General features: G+C 35.9%; 1 protein-coding gene across 1 annotated transcript; it reads left to right on the top strand.

Moving 5' to 3' along the window:
• Positions 1 to 1,655: 1,655 nt before the first annotated feature.
• Positions 1,656 to 12,240, top strand: LOC121321599 (kazal-type serine protease inhibitor domain-containing protein 1-like). Its single transcript, XM_041260603.1, has 5 exons — positions 1,656 to 1,774; positions 3,288 to 3,920; positions 9,070 to 9,230; positions 11,167 to 11,314; positions 11,513 to 12,240. The coding sequence occupies exons 2-5, from the start codon at positions 3,419 to 3,421 to the stop codon at positions 11,605 to 11,607; spliced, it is 906 nt and encodes a 301-aa protein (XP_041116537.1). The 5' UTR covers positions 1,656 to 1,774; positions 3,288 to 3,418; the 3' UTR covers positions 11,608 to 12,240.
• The last annotated feature ends 12,834 nt before the right edge of the window (positions 12,241 to 25,074 follow it).

The raw sequence follows: 25,074 nt of genomic DNA, 5'->3' as shown, positions 1-25,074 counted from the left end.
TTGTGTTACAACAATCTGCAGCCTTAGAAAGAAGGATGAGTGTGTTTATTTTTCTAAGGGGCGTAGTACAGGTCTCTGTCAAGTTAGACAGTTATTATAATCCATGTGAAGGAAGGTTTTGTATACATGTGTATGACATACTGTGGTACAAGAGAAGCATAACAAAATTAACCAAAGCTATGTGAATCTGAGACAAGAGCACATACAAACAGAGACTCGTAGTCACTGACTGGTTTTCTGTGGTCTGACAGTAATTTAAACGTGTAACACAGGACCGTTTCATTTTTAAATGTCAACAATTTGATATAATGAGTGTCTAAATCTGGTTGCAGACATTTAATAAGCCGTGAAAATCCAACAGTTAAGCATGCAGTCACATTTAGCCTGTTATTTAGTGTAACTCTAGGGTGTAAAGGACTGAAATGCCCTGTGCTACACAGTAGGACTGACAAATAACAAATACAGCACCTATCAAAAGTCAAAAAGTATGGTTTATCCTAGCTGATCAGACATACAGTTTTGGACATTGACTTCTTATATAATACACAAATATGTACTTTAGTAATCTAAAAAAAAATATTTCCAGGCATGAAAACAGGAATGAAGAAGTCAAATTATTCCACTGGAATTTACTTGCTGCAGAAAAAATAACATGAGTTTGAAGTATGTTGGTCTTTCGAGGGATATTGAGAAAAATCATGTCTGGTAAGTTTTGGCACATTTTAGTTCAATAATTGTGCCATTGGCATGTCATTTCCTGGAGAGGAAATTAATGTGGTCTTGTGAGTTTGAATACCCATAATAGCAGTGCTGTTGTGATGATTTTGACCTATGTGTCTGTCTTTCTGTCTTGCAACCAAGTAACACATCTTATAACCTCCATCAACGCATAGCTGTTTGTTGTGATGTTTCAGGAAGTTATCCTGGGTTTCACATGTGGCCAAAGGAACTGCAGTGTTTGGAGAAAAAACAAGCATAGCATTCTGCAAGAAAATAAATGAGTGAGAGAATGGGGAGAGGGGAACAACACGGATAAATTGAATGAGAAGACAGGGATATGGCTGAAAAACATCCACACTTAAACAGCATTAAATGTGCCATAACTTGGACAAACAGCAGAGTGCAGTTAGAATGAATATAGCTGGGCTGTATGTTTAGCTGTCCTATAACTACATGACTGCAGTTGCAATTTGAGATGATGCTAATAACATTTTAAGTGCAGGTACAGTTCACTCAAACAGCAGTATGCAACTTAATGAACAGTCTAATTTATTAGACTTTTTATTAAGGAGAGGGGGTGAGAAAAAAAAAAAATTTAAGTAAAAGGGGTACATTTAGAGAAAGCAAGACCTGCGAAGCAAAAGAGAGGAGGGGCACATAGCAAAGGGTGAAAATAAAAAGCATGAACGAATAAGGCAATACAGGGTGAGACAAAAGAGGAGAGAGAAAAGGGGTGAATGAAAGATAACAATTGAGATGGTGTGTGAAGAATTGAAACAAATAAAGCAAGAGAATGGGATAAGGAGTGATAGAGAGAGCAAATAAAAAAGGAAAGAGGGAGAGAGAAGGGAGTAGAGAGAGGGAGAGTCTGAATAGGGAATCACATTTCATTCAGACGTCACACATATTCATTGAGAGAAGGCTGAAAGTGGGAATCCTGCGAAGCACTGCAAACACAGAGAGCACAGTTTCTGTTCATTACACAAAGCAGCTCCCTACAGGAGACAGACCTACTTGTCACAGAAACTGCAGCACTTCACAACCGTTTAAACAGGTAAGCAACTTTACTTGGGATAAAAATAGGATATTTATAGAAGCAGCTGTGTACCAGTTACATGTAATTATAAAAAAACAAACACATGCAAAGTAAAGCCAGGTTCTCACAAGATGACAGCTTTATTATTATTATTATTATTATTATTATTATTATTATTATTATTATTATTATTATTATTATTATTATTGTTAGTAGTAGTAGTTGTAGTAGTATTTGTTGAAATAGACTGATTTTCTCTGGTGTCCAATTCTGAGATTTCATGTACACATTTGGAGAATTGTTATGCAGTTATGTATGTTTACCTGGAAGGATGTATGAGCAAACTTGTCTTGCGTGACCTGGGGATCAAAAAACTCTTAGACTAAAATGACTTCTTACACATTTTTAAAAACTGTAGAAACAAATAATTTAAATACAAAGAATATCAAAATAGTCTTAATTCAAGATTTTGCCAAGCATCCATGTGCAAATATTTGGCACGTCAATTGACCCCTTCACTACTTTTGAATGTTATATCGATCATGTTCAGATTTTCTGAAATGTTTCACATGAGTCTGGGGTTTTCGATTTATCCCTTGGCGTCTGCAGAGAGCAAATCAGCAAATGTCAAGCTCACAAATGCATTTCAACTGTGATTATCTGCTTACTCTCAACTATTAAAACAAAACAAAAATTCAAATGACTACTTTGTGTCACAAAATAAACCCTGTTTTTCTTAGCAGATCTCAGCTGAATTGCCCTTGTTCCAGTTCCTACCCTCCTGAAACTTGTATGTCTTTCTCCACTGTAAACTCCCACTATAAGTTCACCTATTGTTTTTCTCTATCTTATTTAGCCTATTCAAAGTACTCACCAGTGGCCTCTGGCAGTCTTTGGATATTAAGTCAACCTAATGGTTTGGGGTTCATCTTCTTTGATGATATGGTATACCGGTAGTTGCAGGAATATTTGTGTATGAGGGTGGGTGGCTGAAATTTAGTTAGTCCAATCAAATGATGGACCACCATATAGCCATAGAGAAGCCACTGTGTATGTAGTTAATTAAGATGTCCACAAATACTTTCACTGCTCACTCCCTAGGAGAAATGCCAAATTTGGGTTAAATTTTTTTTTTAAAAGTTAGATATGTGGGTCAACCTTCAATTTGTTGACATCATTTTCTAGGAATTATATATATATATATATATATATATATATATATATATATATATATATATATATATATATATATATATATATATATCTTTAAAACTTGCCTTAAAAACTCTCTGCTAAAAGAATACCAAAGAATGGCTTGGAACAGGAAAAGTCTATCAGGTTAATCAAGCCTCCTGTCTCTTTTGCTTGTTTTGCTTATCTGAATTATATACCTCATCTTCCTTCTCACCTCTTAATGACCTTCTACCCTGTATCATATTCCACATGTTTAATTATCACATAACATAGTTTGTCTTAAGAAAGGTTAAATTCATGGCACTTAAAATAAAGAAAACGTTATTTGTTTCCAAAGGTCAGCTGGGACAAAAATACTGAAGACTTACTGACCAGTGTATTGCAAAAGGTGCCAACAAAGAAGATTAAAAGTCTGGCTGTGAAGTGATGGGTTTTTCTACGGGAAGAGGCCCAAATAGCTAATTGGAAATGCGATGCTTGGTGGGCCAAGCCTTCTGCTCTGGAGCGTTGGTTCTGCTGTGCCTGAGCTTGTTCTCCTGGCAACCAATCTCAACAGCCCCTGGAAGCCCGGATTACCTGCAACGTGGCTGGCAGAGGCTGCTGGAGGAAGGGGAGAGCTGTGCCGACTGCCAACCAGACGAGTGCCCCCCTCCAAGAGGATGTCTGTCAGGGGTGGTGATAGACCACTGTGACTGCTGCTGGGAGTGCGCCAATCTGGAGGGGCAGATCTGTGACTTGGACAACACCAACCACTTCTATGGAAAGTGTGGGAAGAACCTGGAGTGCAGGCTGGACCTTGGAGACCTGTGGGAGGGGGAGGTCCCAGAGCCTCAGTGTACCTGCGTCTCCAATAAGGCAGTCTGTGGCACTGATGGCAAGACCTACCCCCAGATCTGCAAATTCCAAGAGGCAGCCAATGCCCAGCCTCATGCCAACCTGACAGTGTCCCACGAGGGTCCATGTGAAGCAGGTGAGGTGCTACATTCTTCAACCAGAAAATATACGAAATAGCATTCATTTATATCAGAACAAATTTCAATGTACTGTATTAAATGTGTTGATTTTAAATATCCCAACATATTAGTAAATATATTTTGATATATGTCAATATATATATATATATATATATATATATATATATATATATATATATATATATATATATATATATATATATATATATATATATATATATTTAGGTTTATATTAATCAATAGTTAGGGTTACTTTTTAAAGGTTCACATTCTATCTTATCAAATAATTGTCATGATCTATACAAATGAAAAGCTTTCCATGGGAAATGCAAACTGTTTATCATAAAACAATGTTCTTTTTAAAGCTGAAGTTTTGCTTGACAATCTGTACTTTTTCAATTCACTGTACTTTACAAATGCTCCCAAATATAACAATGTCTGCTTCAAGCAAGCTTAAATCTGGGACTAATGAGATCCTTGTATAGGCTTTTTTGCAATTCAGTGTTGTAAAAAGGAGCTTCCTCTTTTGAACTGACAGCTATTTACAGCTTTATAAAACCAAAGAGCCTTCAAAACCTTTCTTCAGCAGGCTGCTTTGTGGAGCTGTCAGAAGTCGTAATTGTAAGTTGAATCATAGGCTGTCGGAAGCTAGCTAGGTAGAGACATCATGTCACTGACAATACGATGAAAAGGATTTAAATGACAGATAGTATTGTGATGTGCATTAGGCAACCCAAAGGGTTACTGCCATGTCTCTATCACACAATAGCACGGGTGTAAGGTTCTGCTGATTTTCCCATGAAATGAATGCTTATACTACTCAAAAGGCGCTGTATAGTTTAACTCTCTTTGAATAAATGTAATACTGGCAATATTCCATATTTAAATAAATAACTACATTTCCAGCCTGTCTACAGGGCTTTAAGGCACATGGTATGGCAACATGCTTGTTTCCATGCTGTTTTAAATTAAGCATTTACATTAAAGACAATGTGTCCTGAAACCTACCAGGCAGTACCTTTATTCAAGATGTTTATAGAGTTCCTTGAACACCACTTTTGGCTGATATGCCTGGAATATCCATTCAGCCTAACCCAGAATTCCATTTCCTGAACTTTAAAAACTCTGTAGTGTAAAATGACAGGTTTGTGACGGCCGAAGGGAGTGATGTAAAAGCAATATCAGAATGAGTACTGCATTACAAGGTCAGTGTACATACAGTACATACAGTACATACACTATCATTTGGTTCACTTCCAAGAGATTACTTCCCTAAACAAGACGACACAGCCACTATAAAGATATTGAGGGGCTGGTAAAAAGCGATAAAGAGTGCACTTGTGCAGAGTGATGGAGGAGACCTGATTAAGCAAAAGGGCTAACCATTTTTCACAGGCAAACTCCCCTACTCTATCGAAAGTGTATAACCCCAAACCAGTGCAATATGATTTAGCTTGCAGTGTGCTGCTAATCTGACAGACAGATCTGCCAAAACAAAGATTGCATACAAGTTATAGTTGATACAGCAACCAAATGACTGGGCAACACTTACAGTATTACATTTACAATTACATTTACATGGAATCCTTTTTAACCAGTGCTTTTAAATCTGTAAACTCCACCCATAGCAATCAGATGCATGATCCATGGATGGCTTTGAGTCGTGATGCATTCCACTTAACTGTAGTCAATCCTCCCCTATCTAAAATAGGAAGGCACAGTCTAATTATGACTTAAATAAAAGTGCAGCAAAATATGAATACACTTGCTCTGGCTATGTTAAGATATTTGCGATTCTATATTCTTTACTATACCACTATTATGTAGGTACAATGTTTTAAACATGCATGTACATTTCACAATGGATTTGATTTGGGAACACATTTTCTCTGGCACTAGACAATAGCTATGGAATCAATTATTATTATTATTATTATTATTATTATTATTATTATTATTATTATTATTATTATTATTATTATTATTCAGTCATTTTACCAAACAATCTGCCATAATAGTAATTATAGAGATGTTTAAATTCTACTGTTCTCTTGCAAAATCAAGCATTCTGTTTTAGTTAAATAAAATAGAACAATTATTTTAGTATTTGTAATACCTGATTGCAGAAAACAATTAGCACTAGTTGCACTGATTGCAGAAGGTCATTTTAAAAGTACATTTTTCTGCCATCTTCTTTATTGTTAGACTGGTATCTGCAGCTTAGCTCAGTGATAAATTACTAGAGAGTAGAATGTTACCTCTAAACATGCATGAAGGTGTATAGTGTTACAATATTCTAAATATTTACACACAGGGGTCAATGATAAAGTCTTCTATACAATCCTTGTTTGAAATGTCTTTCAACACAGACACGCATTGGATTTCCGTGCTACTACCAGCATCTGGTTATCAGGTGATTTTGGTTTATTAGCCATAGCCCCATGCTGCTTTCAGAAACAACAAGTGAAACTGGGTAGTAAGTCAAAAAATAAATCTGTTTCAGTTAAAATTCCAGATTTGTAATTATTATTCTTTTAATTTTGGCATCATATCTGAATCCAGATGCTTGAATACCAATGTAAAGATACTCATTAATCTATAGGTATCTATAGGTATTGAATCAATCCAAAGTGCCCCAAATTGAAATATGTGATCTGGGTGATCTGGAATGCTGTGTCTTTTCTATCAAACTAGTAAAATACTCATAAATTAGGCTCTTCCTGAAGGTCTTCCAGTCTGCTTGTGTTATTTACCGTGAAAAATATAAATTACTGTAAGTTGCCGCACATGACTGAGGCTGCCAATGAAAAGAGCCATGGAGCACCTTCAGAGAACAGGGGCCAGTACTCTCAAATACTCTCAGAGACACATACATGAGGGCCAGTACTCTCAAATACTCTCAGAGACACATACATGAATTGTTACATTCTGTATAGCTGAAAATGTCTTTTGTTTATAAAAACCTGTAAAAAAGATTAAATAACAGAAAGTAGAGAATCAAGAATCAAGTTCTCAATCACTTTAGTTTTTAGTACCTCTGAATCACACTTGACTGGCAATCTGTGCCAGCCACATCAACAGTCAAGAATGTTGGGTGTATAGTGATGAAAGATTGCTCTTTTCTGGAGAATTCAGGGTTTTAAATAAAAAATAATCCTGAAATAGTAAAAAAAGAGAGATGGTGTTTTTTGTTTTCCTGGAGGAAAGTGATCCCTTCTATAGTCCTGGCACAAGAAGACTTTGTTTCAGTAGTAGTCAAGTGGTTCAGCGGGGTGGTAAGTGAAGGAGGGGTGTGTGAGGTCAAACCATGGAGCCACAATCTCTTTGATCCGGGGGATGTGTAAATTTCACAGGCTTCTCACTTTCATTCCACCCAGGGGTGATAAGGTTAAAACCTGAATGAGTAATGTTCCTTTATCTTGTGGGATAGAAAAAAAAAAACAGTGTCCATCACCTCAATGGCTTCCAAGTCCAGAAAAAAAAAGGCCGGTTTCTTTTATTATTACTTCATGGGTGAAAGAACTTAATGAATATCTAACTTCTACTCAACCATCAGCTGAATTGCGATATTGACAACCATTGTGGAGTACCTTCAAGACATCATAAACCAAGCCTGGTAAAGTTCACGTCGGGCTGCTTGCTAGATATAATCATACTGCAAAAAATAGCTTTCATTTCTAAATGGCTACTTCCTTGTTGTTTTTAAGAATTCTCTGTAAGGGGAAATCCAATCCAAAACTAGGATTTCAGGAAAAGTGTTATTGTTGTTGTTTGCTGGTATTTCTGGTGTGCTGACTTGCATTAGTTTACTATGGCAGGAGACCATATTAAACCACAGGTTCAGATGTCAAAAACAGATCAAAATGTTTTCTGTGGAAATAATATAGACAGTAAATATGCAGCTGATGCTGATGTTGTGAATGCAAGTGAAGATACATTTTGTTGATATATGGAAGTAGCTCTTGCTCAGCCACTTTTTAAAATGCAATCCACGTTGGAAGTCAGGGCCAACTAATTTTTTGCCTGACTTTGGGGCTTCGGGTCTTTGAGGTCATTAGTTCATAATTTCTTTTGTTTAGGATTTTCGTTTTTGAAAACACCACTTTCATTTTAATTCAGAGAACTAATATTCCACATATTCTCAATTTTCAGTTATTAAAGTAAAAAAAAAAAATCTTTAGGTTTAGCATATTTTGCTGACTAGAAAATAAAGAATCCACATATTAAAATATCCTTAGAATTCAATACAGTCCTGTAGTACCTGTGGTATCTTCTTTTATTCCAATAGCTAGATTTAAATTTCACAAGCTTTAGAGGCCACAGAGAAAGGTTCTCTGAACGTCTGCCTATGTGGGTAGAGATTCTGTACATGGGCCATTATGCTATTATGGCAGTAAGATTAATCTTTTTAGTAACCGTAGTAGTCTAAGAAGATTCCTAGTTGGTGTCATTGGGTTTATTTGTGCTACTGGACTCCAACTTACATTAAAGCATGAGAAGCAAGCTCTGCTGGGGTTAAACATTCTCAGAAAATGACACTGTGCGCCTGGTGCAGCAGACAGATGTTTTTTCTTGCCCCCTGCATGCTGTGTTCGTTGTTATGGGACTTCATTTCTCCCGAAGTGAAAGTCAAACCTGGAGACTTTGTGAATTAAAGAAGACCCACCACAATGGTTGAAGGATAGTAATATGTGGGGAATGTTGAGAGCTAGTACTGTACACACAGCTGTCACCATGGCCAATCAATTAGCCAGCAGTCTGCCGAGAGAGAGGCTCCCTCTGGGCTTTCATATCCTTAAGAAAGTTCCAAAGCAGTATGCTTGGAGTAGGGCAAAATAGGAAAACACATGATCTAACTGAGAAGAATGCATGCAGAATCAAGAATTACCTTTCTATTCCCATAATGATGATTTGGAGCTCCTCGCTATCTAGTGCATTTAAGAAAAGCTGGTTATCGATTTGTCATCTAAAAAAGGCTCCGGGAACATCTGTGACATAAACATTACTTAGGGTTGGACTCATACCTTAATATAGCAGCTTTGGGTTGTGGTTACATTGTTAGCTATGCCTCATTCACAACAGTTCACTCTTTGAATCCATAGTGGGTTAAATTTCCACTGATTAATGCTTTGTGTTTTTATTTAGCTCCCCACATCATCTCACCACCCTATGACATATGGAACGTGACAGGGAGGGATGTCATTTTTGGCTGTGAGGTCTTTGCCTACCCCATGGCTTCCATTGAGTGGAGAAAGGATGGCACAGAAATGTTTCTACCTGGTGATGACCCACATATATCTGTTCAGGTAACCGAACTACTGGTTATATATAAAAAATATAAAGAGGTTCACAGTGAGTAAAAAAGAATGAAAACTAGCTAAAGGTAATACTTTATACAATTTACTTAGCCTAAATGTGTCAATTATTTTTAAAAAGAAGCCAGTAACTACCAGCTGTCAATTTAGCATCAGTTATAGAGATGCAGCCGCAAATATTGCATAACCATGCATCACTATAAATATTGTATGCCCACCCAACAATAACAATATAATAATAATAATAATAATAATAATAATAATAATAATAATAATAATAATAATAATAATAATAATAATAATACATTTTAGCAAATTATCAAAAAATATAAATTATGCTCAGTGAAGTCCCTTATTTAGTAGTTGTTTAATATTTGTTTGCCTGTTTGGTAGTTTTAGTAGCTGAATCAAATATGGAAAGGCAATAGCAGTGCACTTCTAAATATGAATCTGTTCAGATTGAATGCCTTCCTGAATGGCATCTATCTCTTTGCGTGCTTGGGAACTATTTCCCCACTGCTCAAGAACAGTTTGCCAGCGAGAATGTTTGATTAATTGGGTTCTGAAGCTTACTTAATTACTTGCTTAATGCAGCTAACTGAGGGAGATGTTTTTCTTTGCCAGTACAGTATTAACACAGTCTTTAAGCGCATGATTAAGACAAACACCCTGGCAATTAATTACCTTTTAACAGAAAAGCATCTGTGTTTATTTGATAAAAGATTGTGATTTAAACAGAACAGCACAGAAAGCTCTGAAATTATTTGTTCATTTTCTCACAGCTGGCTTCGAAGCTGGCTCTTTGAAGGTGAAAAACACCAAAGGAGGGACCATTTCTGGCTTTTGAATTTATATTTAAAGGCTGTGGGATCAAATCTTCCATCTGTTGAAAGGCGACTTCCGTCTGGAAATTGAATGCCAATTTCTTAGTAATACTACAACATATATTTACACAATCTAAACATCAGAGTGACTAGAAGGGCAAAGCAAAGTTGGCTTAAACCTAACGTCCCATTACATTTAATTTCACCCACTGCAGACTCCCAAAGTTTACAGTGTTGCAGGTGCCAAAGAATTTAAATAGTAGCACTAGCATTTGAAAGTATAAAAGTATACAACTGCTGCTTTGATGCGGTGGGAACGTTATGAACTTGAGCCTCAACACCAACTCCACTCTTTGGTAGTCAGGGCAACAGAATGATGAAGAGCTCAAAATAGAAAAGGAGAGGCGTAAATTAATATCAAAGTATGGTCCCAAATCTCTGCAGCGGATTAAAGTGCTGCTTCTGCTACTTGAGTTAGAAACCACCGCGACGTGGATAATGGTTTTCAGATGTCTGTAGTTTTGTTTTTACACTGTTGTTTTCTAGACGGCTGTCTAGAAATAAATATTTTATTGGTGTGCTTTGTTTTCATTTTAATTGTTCAGATCATGTTTTAAATGGGTCAGACATTAAGGTACGCCGTACAGTTATCAGAGAGACAAAACAAAAGACACTTTCACAACTGTAACAAAATAATATCAGCAGCCAAAGGCAAAACCACATTCTTTTTTTTTTTCTACTATGAGAATTTGATGAAATTATCAAAGCATTTCTTTCTGCAACAAAAATGTATACAATTCTAACCAGAACATATGGTTTCGGTAGTGAAAAGGGTTATTTTATTATAATAACGAGAGCTACTGTGTATCGTTTACAGCCTATCATTACAATTTTCCTATTTCCTCCCGGTCTTTCCATTTATTTTTTTCTACCGCTGTTAGACTGCTGGTGCAGTTATCAGGGGGGGGGGGGGGGGGGGGGGGGGGGGGGGGGAGATCTAACCGGATGTGAGAAATTACTGTTATTTGAAGTAAAAATAATTTCATCATATCGGATAGGAGAACATGTAGGAAAAGCATTGAACTGTGATTTTTCGGCATCAGTTTAGGGGCGGTCCCCAGAAGTATGAGGTGTCAGGCTGGCTGCAGATTCAGCGAATTCGGCTGACAGATGAGGGAACTTACCACTGCCATGCGAAGAACCGACACGGGGAAGTGGCAGCAAAGGCCAGTCTAACTGTTATACCACCAGGTAAATCTGGCTTGTAATAATAACAGATACATTGATTGCTCTTAACGAACCTACATATACTGGTGGGCAAAAAGCATCAGATTTCAAAAAGCACATACTCTTTAATATGAATTGTGTACTTTTTAAACATATAGCATACTCTAGCACACTTTAATCCTATTCTGTTCCGTATAACTAATGTATTTATGTGTGTTCTAGACCAGATGAATCTGACTGCACTCCACCTGCTCAGATTACCCCATCACCAAGAGGAAGACTTCTCCAACGCTGAGGACTTTGATGACTATTATTAAACCAGCCTCACTGAAATCTCCTTCAGTGTTTTCCAGTGTCTCAGACTACTCAGTTTGAATCCTATCAGGAAAAACTGTTCATTTTGGTCATCTTCTAGAGCAGAAGAGAGCAGTCGATTTCACTTTGCTAGTTATATGATCCTGGTGTTCCCTTCTAAACCCTATATTGCTTTTTTTTTTTTTTTTTTTCCTGTCTATGCAACGTCCTGCCAATTACAATTGATTCTGAAGGAGCTTCCTGTTACAGTACTGTGTTAACAAGATGAGGTCTGCAAAAGAAAGCACTTGTAACATTCCCCTTATTTTCTTCAGACATGATTAGTTGCATGTGCCATGTTGAGTGATCTTGATGTGATTTACCATGTATGGTGGCTAAATTTGAATTTTTAAATTATTCAAAGACTGGACAATTTATTTTGCCTGTTATTGTATTTCAATGCAAGTCTAGGCTGAAACTGTCTCTGTATGATTTCCTCTGTCTGCCTAAAGCTTTTTTTTTTTTTTTTCAATGTTACCAGAAGTGAAAAAAGTATTTCTGTGCTGTTGGCGCCAGCTTTGTATGACATGTTTTCTTGGTATGTACCTGTCTTTCAGAAAACCCATAACAGTATGGTCAGTTGTTGGTTCTACTATTCCCATATTTTTTATTAAAATAAATGTATGTACATGTATTTAAAATAGTATTATTTATGTACTGCACATATTCATTATTATTTTAATAGTTTAAATTTTAAGTTTCAACTTTCTATATGTTATGATCTACACAGCAGTGGATGGAAATTGTTCCACTCTTTCATTCTGTATTCATCCTGCACGTGAGAAGAGAGCTGTGTTTTCCCTTAATTAGTGAGTCACATGGAGTTGAACTCAGCAGCGTAATCTGGCACTGATTCACCATAGAAGGTACATTTTTAGTGAGTCTGTACACTGTAGTTCTTACTTTATGTTTATTTGTAGGGTTTATCTTGTTACAGCCTATAAGGCTTTCTGTTTTGCTGTTTTCTTCGTACCCTCTCTTTAAAGGTTTATTTTTGCATTGTCGGTCGAGTTTGCAGACTTGCTTGGTTTTGGAATGGGATTCGGGCTGTGATATTATTTATGTGCTGTCACTGCCTGATAGCAGTGTTGTTTGGGGTCCTGTTATGCTCTGGCTAACACAGAAATCCGTGCACCGTGATTTGTCAAAATGCTCACAGCTGGATAATGTACAACACAGTAGTTTCTGAAAGAGATGTTATTTGGGAGGCAGTGGCCCCTAGTGGTTAGAGTTAGCATGCATCACCATACATGGTGCAATGAGATCCTATGCATCAGTCTCAAGACAGCCACCAACTGACACTGAGCAAGCCATGCGGCCCGCCCTGTGTGCCTTATATTACAGTTTACATTCCCCAAAGATATTTATAGTGTAGGTGTAAGGCCACAAGCTTTTTCTCTTCCTTATAACCTACCAATTACTATACTACATAAGCAAATAGGCATGCTTCTATTCTGACTTAAAACTGTAGGATGTTAATTGACACATCCAAGCTCTGCAAAAATAGAAATGTAAAAAGGGCCTTTTTCTCCTAATCGTGTGTTGAATATGAAAAACAGTTTTCTACACAGGGAGGTAAGGGAACAAGTCTAAAAATGTAAACTTTTTTTTTTTTTTTTTTGTAACTATACAGCACCACATCTTGAGGTAAACAAGAACATAATCCACACAGCCAGGCTTTCAATGTATTTCAGTTTCCCTACACCACAGCAGTGCGTTGTGGGAAATCCAGTCCATTAGTTTGACTTTGCTGTTTACACTGTAGCAGCTGTGCTCAAGAGTTGCACCTCTAACAGTGTCCAACTGGCAGCCAGTCTGCATAGCCAGGCCCACTCCTCACAGAGCTCAAGTGCTCTGACCTGCTTGAGCTGTAAACAGTTTGGACAATCTGGATACAAAGCTATTAAAACAGATCAATTGAATTACTTATTAGAAAGCATGGAGCATATGAGCTATAGGAGTGATTAAGGGGATGCCCTTAAATGGGAATCAATGAAGACAAAGGGCAGAGCTCATAATGGTTCCTTTATTGTGATCAAGGTGCAAGAAAAAAAAATGTTTAAAGGAGAAGCTTGGGCTGCTATTATTTGTATAGGTTTATAAATAGAACATGTGAGACATAGAAAAGATGAAGGGCGCATGCAGTAATGCCATATAATAATATCCAATCCAAGTATAATAGGAGAATGTAATCCTTTATGCCAGTTGCTGCATTCAGACTTAAAGTATCCAAAGAGAGTAAGTCTTGGGTGGCATGCCTTGACTGCACTGCTGAGGACAAAGTAACAGTTACATAATATTTGTATTACAACCTGTCATTTTGTGCACAGTGATTAATCTATAGAGATTCAACCAATCATAACCTGATATGTTCAGTGTAGTATAAAAAGAAGGTGGCATATACCTCCCTTCTTTAGCAGCTGTCTTGTCTAAAATGGTCCAGCAGACCTGGACAAGTGTAACATCATGGAGAGATGATTACACTGTGTATAATAATGATAATACACTGTATATACCAGCATTTTAGCTTGGGTTGGACCAAAAAATGAGCAAATAAAGCACTTCCAATATGTGCCAATACATGTAAATTGGCTGTCCTTATATTATTATTTATTTTGTTATGCTAATTGATTCCTTGACAGTGGAATTCCAGGGCCGAGGCCAGCCAGTGGCATATCTGACAGACCTCCAGTATCAACAGCTCTCCCAAAACTAGCTTCAGTACAGCTGCCAGTGCCAAGATCTGAGAGACCCTATTTTCCCTCCTTTGGCTCTGATCATTCCCTACAGAATTCTAGGAATTCTAGTTTGAAAGATGAAACCCAGCCAACAAGAGGAAGCTATTAAGAGCACAAAATGTGTGCAGAATTAAGACGGGTTTGGAGCAGCAAGTCCAGCTCCTGAGAGTATCAAATTCAATTTTTCTCACATGTGTAATTACAAAGTTTTGCCTCCAAAATGTGGCTACATTAAACAACTAAGAATACATGTTTCCAAAGAGCTCCCCTTGCACTCGCCTGGGGCAGTGAACCATCTAACCCTCTATTCTTTTTTGACACGTTCTTTGGGATTTTCAAAGTACTGTGGTATTTTGTAACAACTGTAAGGTCGCCCTGGGTAAGGGCGACTGCTAAGAAATAAATAAATAAACAAACAAATAAATAAATAAATAAATAAAGCTTCTCTGTTTCAGGCACTTTGTTTAGAGGTGTGATGGGCTATGTGCTGAATCGAAATACTCTTACTTTCACCCTCTTCACTCTCATGCATTCTTCTGGTGTCAAAATAGTTCTTCTCTGAACCATCTGCTAGCCTTTGTGAATCAAGATGCTTGTGCTAATTGAGCTAATTGGACCCGACAGCTCTAACACAAATTAGGATATGTCTGGGCATGCTGGGGACATCTGGTACACTTGCAGTCTCTAAACCCAAAGGAGATTTTGTGAGCTTGATTTTCAATTTAGAGAGCAGTTATTAAGAATTCAGATCTTGTGTTTTAAAGTATCCTACTGGCATCTCAAAGCCTACCTCTGCATATTAGTTCATTGGTACATTTTATCTGTAAGATGCATAAGAGCGCCCCCTACTGATGCAATAAGAGCTGCGACTGCCCTACCTGTCTTAAAATGGATATATTGAGGATGAGTTAAATTGTGGCATAACACAAAGCTACGACTGCAGTTTGAGTGCGCCGTATAAAGGCTGCAATTTAAGATCTTTATAATTATCAATAAATAAATGTTATTAACTTGATGTTTGTAGTGTGACATTGCTTCGCTTTAAACGTTTGTTTGCCAAAAGACTACAGGGTCTACCTTACTGTATATGTTATTTTGCTAGTTATAATGAATTATGTAATATAATATATATATATATATATATATATATATATTATATATATATAATATATATATATATATATATATATATATATATATATATATATACACACACACACACACACACACACACACACACACATATATATATATATATATATATATATATATATATATATATATATATATATATATCAAGCATCAAAAGAAACTTATCACTATTATTGCACATTTATTAAAAAAAAAAAAAAGGTGTATAAATGATGGACATTGACAAAACGTTTTTGGTTTCTTGACGATGACACGCTTGAGTGACAATGACTAAAGCATATGCACTTAATCACCTAATTAGCGACACAGTTGATTGGACACTGGATATAGAGTGATTTCAGCCGCTGAATTGCAAGCTTGATAAAGCAATAAAGAAAAACACATTAAAAAAAAACAAAAAAAACAATATGCCACGTCTGTCAAGAGAGCAGCGCCTTTGTGCAATCAACACGTTGGAGGCTAGACTTGGGCAGTGTACTGTGGCTCGCCGTCTTGGGTGCTCACACCAGCAATTTCAGACCTGCTGAGATGGTATAACCAGACACACTCTGTCAATAACAGGCCACCAACCGGAAGACCAAGAGTCACAACACCTGCCCAGGATCAACAGATCATTTTGCAGCATCTTCATGATATCAATTGTTAATCAGCACAATAAAAAGACACCGCACCTGACTTTCTCATTTTTCAATCACATCTAGTGAATTTTATCCAAATATAAGTAATAAGTTTATTTTGATTCTCAAATATAAGTGATTCGTTTCTTTTGATGCTCAAATATAAGTGATACGTTTCTTTTGACGCTCAGTATATATCAACTATAGGATTTTCTAAATAAAACCCCATGCATATATAATAAAAACAAACCTATGAGACCAGAGCTGTATAATTTATGAGCTACAATGTTACAGAGGGACACCCTTTAATATCGAGATATTAAATAACTACCACCATAATTTGACATGCTTTTTATTATTCAACAAAATGCAAATGGTGTAATAAAAACGTTTTGGGCTCTGAATACAATGTTATTGATGTGAAAGAGCTGAGGCATGGTTTTAATAAATAATGTCAAGACCATCTTATGATACATTGGTTTGCTAAATAATGCATTGGCTTTATGAATTATTCAAGGGTATACAAACAGATTCTTGGATATGGTACAGAGTTTTGAATGACAGCTTCACTCACTAACGTGTTGGTTTAGGAATGCTTCCTTCAGTGGTCATTGGTTCAAATAGTGCTTTTTATTTCCACAAAAGGGATATAACACCTGAGGACACATTAAATACCATGTCTATTGTTTCACTTCCACAATATTAATATGTTGTTTCTGCTAGAGCAGTGGTTCTCAGTCTTTTTTTATTTGTGGTCCAACTGAATATTTTTTTTTTTTTTACTCTCTAGACAGACCACACACAATAAACAGTATAGCTTACTGAAAATAAGCACATTAAAAAAAAAAAAAAAATCATTTTTATATTAAGAACAACCGTAGATTTACCCTTCTTTCTTTTAACGCGATGGGTGAACCTGTTTTGTGAGCAAAGTTATTTTAAGATTGGAGTTTTAAAGAACGGTTCTAGTTTACTATTCATTAACACAAATTTACCAAGGGGGGGGGATTGTTTTGTTTATAAATTGATAATTATAGCCGAAATTCATTTATGTGAATTAATTATATGTGAAGCTACATCCATGAGATACCAGCACAGTGTGAGCTACGAATCTCCAGCTATACTCTTGAATTATAAAACGGAATGTTTGGATGCTGCATACTGATAGGCTGTTGAGGATTGTTACCATGCAGTTAAATAGTACAATGCACAGTGGAACTTATTTTTGCCAAAGCACAGTTTGATTAATATATTAATACATTATCACTACTGCTGGTGTTTTTTCTTGAAAATTTAAACAGTCTGTTATGAGAATTTTATGCTTCTGTGAGTAATTTGGCTGGTCAAGAGTACTCAATTTCTACCGGGTACTCCCCAGTAATTGTGTATAGCTGTCTGGCAGTGCCTTATAGCCTGGAGCGCTTAATGGAAAAATAAAAGTCTTATCTTAAATATATAAAAATACTTTTATATACTTAGCCACTTAGCCGGAAAAGGCCTGAGGAGAACCCTGAGCTTTGTTATGTTAGCGTCCATGCTGGTCTCAATTCCTCCGTAAAAGCCTGATAGTGACCAAACATTTCAAAATGTCAATAATGGATTGTTGTATTAGCTTCTGCAGGTCAGCAGTAGCAATGTGTGAATAGTGAACTTTTTCTTTGCCTCCTTTTCTGTATTTTATCAACATAAATACATGATTGGCATTTTTAAATGCTTGGTTACTAAGGTAACAAGGCTAACATTGCTGGTTATGTCAGCTCTCTTTACGGAGCGATTGAAACCAGCATGGAGGCTTCACTCATTTTAATTAATTACAACAAATGGAAACGTTGAAAACCTCCAGTTTAATTTAGTTTAATTTCCAAAGCAGAAGGATATATGATACAATTGTTCGCTTTTAAATAAATTGTTTTTTTTGTTTGTTTGTTTGTTTGTTTATTTTGTTTTAATTGTATCCATTGTATAGGATAACACACTCCAGGGGTTAATGCAACATAACGCACGCCCTGACATGTGTTATCCCTTACATTACAAGCTGCTGTGTTGAGTGCATGTGAGAGCAACACACAAAGCCTCTCCATAAACCACAGATTGAGAACCACTGTATTAGACTATTACTAAACATTTAAACATATTTCCACAGCCCCACAAATTGTAACCTCTGCTTTTAGCTGGATATTCACAAATGATATACACTTGTACTTGACTACAATATATTTTTTGTGCTTTACTTAATTTGTATTAATTAATATTCACTACAATATATTATTACAAAGGTTACAATAGATCTTTTCTGAGAATATTTTATTATTAAGAACGGTATTATTTCTTCATGGCATGGCATTTGTCCATATACGGAGTGGTGCATTAATGTACTGTATCTGTAGAGCCCTCTAGTGGTCTACCATGCTAAGACAGTCTCATGTACTGGTTTTATTTTCAAATGCAAGAGCCAGGACTAAACATTTTGAATGTCAGTGGATGTCCCTTTATCTCTTTGTATCCCACCTGATGATTACATTTTTAATACTGTTAATCTACATCACTCTATATTTACAGTAAATATAATTCTGAAATGCAAACAGACAGGATTTATTTGCTGTAAATTGATACAGTCCAATATTTCACTTTTCAGACTTACTGCAAAGATATCTTATCATGCCAGTAGTTTGAATGTAGTGTTTCTGTTGCATTTGAAATGAATTCCAGCCATGATAGAGTCAGTACTGTAAAATATTCCATAATACTACTTTGCTAATAATTTTGAGAAATGTGATTTTGCTCACAAGCAGCTTGCTGCCTGGCTTGTTTTGCAATCCAGTTACCAGAGATAATCCACCCACAAGTCCCCTAGGCTGAAATATTAGATCATTATATTTTGTGTTGGGCATTAAAAATAAATCCTTTTTTGTTCTGCTCTCATTCTGAATTTGATATGGAGCTGTCATTCAATTACATGGTCTGTTTTCACCACAGCAATTGCATAACAAAATGATAATTTTCTCTGTGTGTGTGTGTGTGTGTGTGTGTGTGTGTGTGTGTGTGTGTGTGTGTGTTCCCTACCTTGCTGAATTTAGAGAATGATTGAAAGTGTTATTTGAGAATGGTACAGGGAAACAAATGTGGTTCCTTATTCATTCTGGTTACTTTGTTTCCTTTTGGTAATAAAAGTTTGATAATAAAAGTACACAGTATCAACTGATGAGCTTGTGACTGTAAAAGATTTGGGCTATGAAGCTTACAGATATTTTTACCATTTTTAAATGACACTGTTTTAATAATGTTTACGTTATTTGATAGATTTGTGCTGATAACATTGGACTTAATAAAGTAGCCCTTAATTTACTTAAGGGCAGAGGGACTCAATCTTGCTGGATTTGTCCATTCCAATCCAGGACCGTATTCTCACCATGTCATTAATTATTAAATTGAACCTCTACATGAATAATGATTGGAAAACAATCTTATACTAGACCTGATGGAAGAGCCACTGCTTTAGGCATACAGTGCTCACAATATAACAAAAATGGATCAAAACATACTAAACATAAGGCTTGGTTCTATTTATATATATATATATATATTATATATATATATATATATATATATATATATATATATATATACACACACACACACACACACACACACACACACACACACGAAGTCATCTTACTATCTAACAAGACACGTACTGCCACTTACATCCTAAAAGTTTACTGAAGTACATTTTGTCATGTTAACATAAATAATTTGTCATGGTTGATAAAATTTGAATTTGATTTATTTACTACAGTGAAAATCAATGCTTTCCTGTGATTCACTATACACTGTACTAAATGTATGCTTTTGTAATAGAATACCACAAGGTTCATGGCTTGGCCCAGAGTTCAAATGACTCGAGAAGCTATAAATTGCATCACTTTACACATATCCACTCACAGACACATACAAATGAACAAGTCTGTAAAACTGTGAGGAGATGTTGACCTGTGTTTACTCTTTAATACCCATTGAGATTGGAAAAAAAGACAAACATCCGCTTCTGTCTCCAGTCCTTGTCCTGTTCTGTGTCAGCTTTCTCTAAACAACATCAGCTGTCCAGATTCCTCCCAGACCATGGCGCTAAATGGCAGCTGCTCATTCAGTGCTGGACATCCACATTTCAGTAGATATACTTCAGTAGTTTAAAATACTAAAGATAGTATAGAACCAATGCATCTTATACAAAACCCATCATAAGTTATCCCATCATAACATAATATAGAGTACATGCTTCTCTTTAATAGGGTTTCTTTCTATTTTGAAAAATACAAATAATGCCTTAGATAATTAAACTCAAAGTATACTTCCATATATTTATTTTAATAATCATAGATTTTTCAGAAGATATCATTGATTAGGAATAATACCCATTATAAATACCTTCTAAGAATGGCTTGCACTCATCCAGCACCTAAGTGAAACTATAAACAGCCAAAACTGAATTTACAAAGGAAATAAACTGAGGAAAGTTTAATTAGGGTTTAAAGAATAATACAAGAATAAATGCATTCCATTGTCCTTATTCCCTATAGCAATGCTGTGTGTGTGTGTGTGTGTGTGTGTGTGTGTGTGTGTGTGTGTGTGTGTGTGTGTGTGTGTGTGTGTGTAGTTTAATCTATCCAGTTATTTTAAATGTATCAAAGCAGTCAATGCATTCAGGTTCTTTAACATGGAAATCAATACATCTTCAAATGACAAATGAAAACATTTACACTGAACTTCCTCTTCACAGCATAAAACAGTTTCTGCAAACAAATTGATTACAAATAGCTCATATAAATATTATTAGCTTGGATACAATAATAAGCCATTAGTTGCATGTGCATTAATAACTATGGTCAGTCTTTTCTGCTATCCCTTGTTCACAATTACAATAATACAAAGTAAAAGTGTTTCACTTGGTTGTAACGTATCACGCAGTATATACATTTTGTCCAGGAAGTCTTCCAAAATTTATAATACTTGTATGAAGTGTGCTTTGCTCTATATCATGTGGCATATTGTATTTATTTAGAAAGTGGAAACAATTGGAATTAAGAAGTGCCACTGCACAGTGTTTAATCACCGATGGTGTTTCCTCAACTTGGCAAAGCTACTCGGCTTATCTGGCATTTGGTGAAACATTTGAGTGAGAGGTGCTGAAATCTGTGCACAGTTAAAGGAAAAAGTATTGCAAATATCTGTGTGTGATGAAAGCAGTGTTAGATCAGCCACTAACCCTTTTTACTCCTCATAATTATATAGAAGGCCCTGAGTTCTATTCCATTCCAAATTCAAATTCTCAGTTAATGGGCCCAGTTTCTTTAGTACTGACTTACTCACAAATTAAATCTGCAAATGTTTGGCTCCATTGTGTGTTTGTTTTTTCTTTATCCCTGAGTTGAAAGATAATATGAGAGAAGAGATTCAAAGAAATTACCAAATATATGAGTGCTGGTATTTGTTAATGTCCCACTACTGTTTCAGCAAATAAGTAACCTTTACCCTGCAATTACCAAATTGAAGCTAAATTCCAGTGGTAGAAAATGTTCCTCCCTGGGGAAAAGGCCTGCACTTCATCGAAGCCTGGCTTGGTGCTAGCTGGCAGGCAGGCCGGGTGTGAGATAAGATTATAGATTCGATGGCCTCTGTTCCTGGGGCTGTGCTGTCATCGTGTGCTGCAGGCGCTGCCTTGTAGCACAGGCCCACAGCTGCAGCACAAGCTCAGTCAGAGAGCCCTGTGTGCTCTGCACTGGTTTAAATCATTTTGACACCAAGCCAAAGTTATCTTCTTGAATTATGGGACTGTCTGCAGTAATGGTTTATCAAAAGCTTTGCTATTGCCTCTCTGCTTTCAAGTAATCAAGGGCTCTGTATTTGATTTTTATGTTTGCTTCTCTATGTTACTGTCAGCATATGGACAGTGGGCACTATAGTTGTGGCTACACTCACAATAGTAAGTGTGGTATTATATATTACATTTTTCTAATTTCTTAGAAACTATTCTCATGCTATTGTTTTGACAAAAAATATATAGTTGTATGCATTTCATTAAAAAATCACCTAGAGTCTATTGGGGACGAAGATATATATATATATATATATATATATATATATATATATATATATATATATATATATATATATATATATATATATATATATATTAGTCTTGTTTATAAAAAAAATAATCCTTTTCATATAGCTAGTAAGACATTGGAAGATGTCTAGAATTGTAGTTTCTCTAGATCAGCAGACCCCATCATGCTCTGTTGTAAATTATAATATCTCTAGAAATGAGTGTAGTTAGTTGGTTAGGAAATATAATGAGAATGCTTAAGCTACATTTATGAATCTTATTTTTTTCTAGACTATAAAGCTGCCTATTCAGTTACATTGCAGTCTCCCAACCATGTCATCACTTCTTCTAATAGGCCTGGGAAATTAAAACAGCTGGCCCATTGTAGATAAATAATGGGTTTAAAGTGTGCATCCTTTCACTTAATCCAGTTTGAAACTCCAGTACTAGTTGTTTAAGCCTTACACCTATTGTTATCTCATTGATTAATGAAGCTGAGATAGACAATGTGTTCTTCCTACATCGTACCTGTTGGTATGTTCTTTGGGGTGTAAGACTATGAGGACCATGTAGAATCAATGTGTGGAGCAAAACTTATACTGGACTCACAAATCACATTATACTTCTGAGTTCCATCATACTACATTAAGAGTATATTGCTTCATAATCTTATCTAATGCTTGTCTAATCATACATTTATTATGAGAGGTATGTCTTTCATATAATTTTCATTACAACAGAGTGTATGATATTATGTTATTATTATGATTATAAAGGGCCATTATATTATAATATTTACATCTCTCTTTTTTGTATTTGCTTTTTTGAGTAGTAATAATTCACATATTTTGTTGATATTTCAAGACGTTATATAATAAGAATTAATGGTAACACTTTGCATTAAGTGTCTCTAATTACTATGTATTTACATAGTAGTTACATCATAAATACAAGCGTAATTGCACATCATTACAAAGCTATTATGCATAGTTACAATGTACTGAACATGTAAATCGCTTTGCACTATAAATGTAAGTATACAATTGTATCAGATAGGGGTTTGGGTTCGGGTTAGGGTTAGGATTAGGGTTACGCCATGAAAAAATTACATTGCATTGCAACCATGCATAATGCAATTTTAATTATGTGTAAGTATACATGTATTTACTTTTTTTCAATTGATTGTTACACAACTTTCAAAATTCAAAAATTCTAAAATGTCCTGGAAAGTTTTGTTATTCAGATGTTTTTACAGATCTTCTCCATTTTATAAATACTTTAAACAAACAGTTATTCTGTTAGAATCAGAGAGGTTTTACTGCTGTTCCATCTAATGGACTATACTAACCCTAGGTTTGAGACAGGAAACACGCTTTGTACATTGTCTTACTGTAATGATCACACTGTTCCTACCAGTGATTAATTACACAGACCAGAACAACCTGTTACAGGTAATTATACTTTTGAGATCTGACAGAACAATGCAATATAGGGTTCTTTTTTTAACAGTCTATGTTAAATCATGTTCATTTAGAGAGAGGGAGACAGTTTCACTCAGAGGTAAAATAATAACTGTATGTAAATCAAGACGAACTAAAGGTACTCAATTACTGTAAGCTTCCTCTCAGGAAGAAACTTGTTTATTTAAACACACATACTCTTTGATCAGTTGGATACTCTGAACAAGTTCTGAAGATGAGTGTAGAAATTGACAGATGTGTGTCATTTGGGACATGGGTGGGCATGATTTTTACATTTTTGTTTCACAAGTCAATTTACCTCTCCAGAATCAACAGCTAGTTCATGTACCTCTCCAGAATCAATAGCTAGTTCATTTACCTCTCCAGAATCAACAGCTAGTTCATTTACCTCTCCAGAATCAACAGCTAGTTCATTTACCTCTCCAGAATCAATATCTAGTTCATGTACCTCTCCAGAATCAACAACTAGATCATTTACCTCTCCAGAATCAACAGCTAGTTAATGTACCTCTCCAGAATCAACAGCTAGTTCATTTACCTCTCCAGAATCAACAGCTAGTTCATTTACCTATCCAGAATCATCAGCTAGTTCATTTACCTCTCCAGAATCAACAGCTAGTTCATTTACCTCTCTAGAATCAACAGCTAGTTCATGTACCTTTCCAGAATCGCCAGTTTGTATTACTAGTATACTGTGCATTATTTAATTCCTTGACATCTTTGTTCAACTCAGCACAATTTGCTATTTTATTCCCTAGAAGTGCAAATAAAGAATGTCAGAGCATTACTGTTTGCATATATTAATAAAAGGGTCAGTTGCACTGATTTTTTCCATAAGCACACGTTCAATATTCCCACATGGCACAATTCCCACGCTGTATTTATTTCCACATAGAGGATGTGTGATCAAAATATTGCAGCACAAAAAAAACCCATAAGATTCACCATATAAATGTAACTTTCTTATACATTGTGCCACTGGATGATATTAGATCTAGGGGGGCTACAAACTGGTAAGGGTGTGTTAATGTGTTAATGTAGAATTTCAGAGGATTTGACTCCCTGATGAGCCCTAGAGCAGGTGGGATGCAGGCTTGTCTCTGTTTATGTGGCCCAGGCAGGTCACTATGGGTCAGGGTCAATAATGAATGACGTGTCAGACTCCCACAGAGTTCTTTCACATGTGGATTTACAGAACTGCAAGCAATCGTGTACACCTACTTAAATGTTAGATCTATAACTTTATGATCACAAATGAACATACAATAGCAACTTGAAGGACAGCTGGGAGGACATTGCACCAGACACAATGCAATGAGGGTGACTTTCACTTTAGAAA

Source organism: Polyodon spathula, chromosome 10 (assembly GCF_017654505.1).
Source record: "Polyodon spathula isolate WHYD16114869_AA chromosome 10, ASM1765450v1, whole genome shotgun sequence".
Taxonomy (NCBI): domain Eukaryota; kingdom Metazoa; phylum Chordata; class Actinopteri; order Acipenseriformes; family Polyodontidae; genus Polyodon; species Polyodon spathula.
Note: the sequence above shows the minus strand (reverse complement) of the source record. Positions and strands in the feature narration are given on the sequence as shown.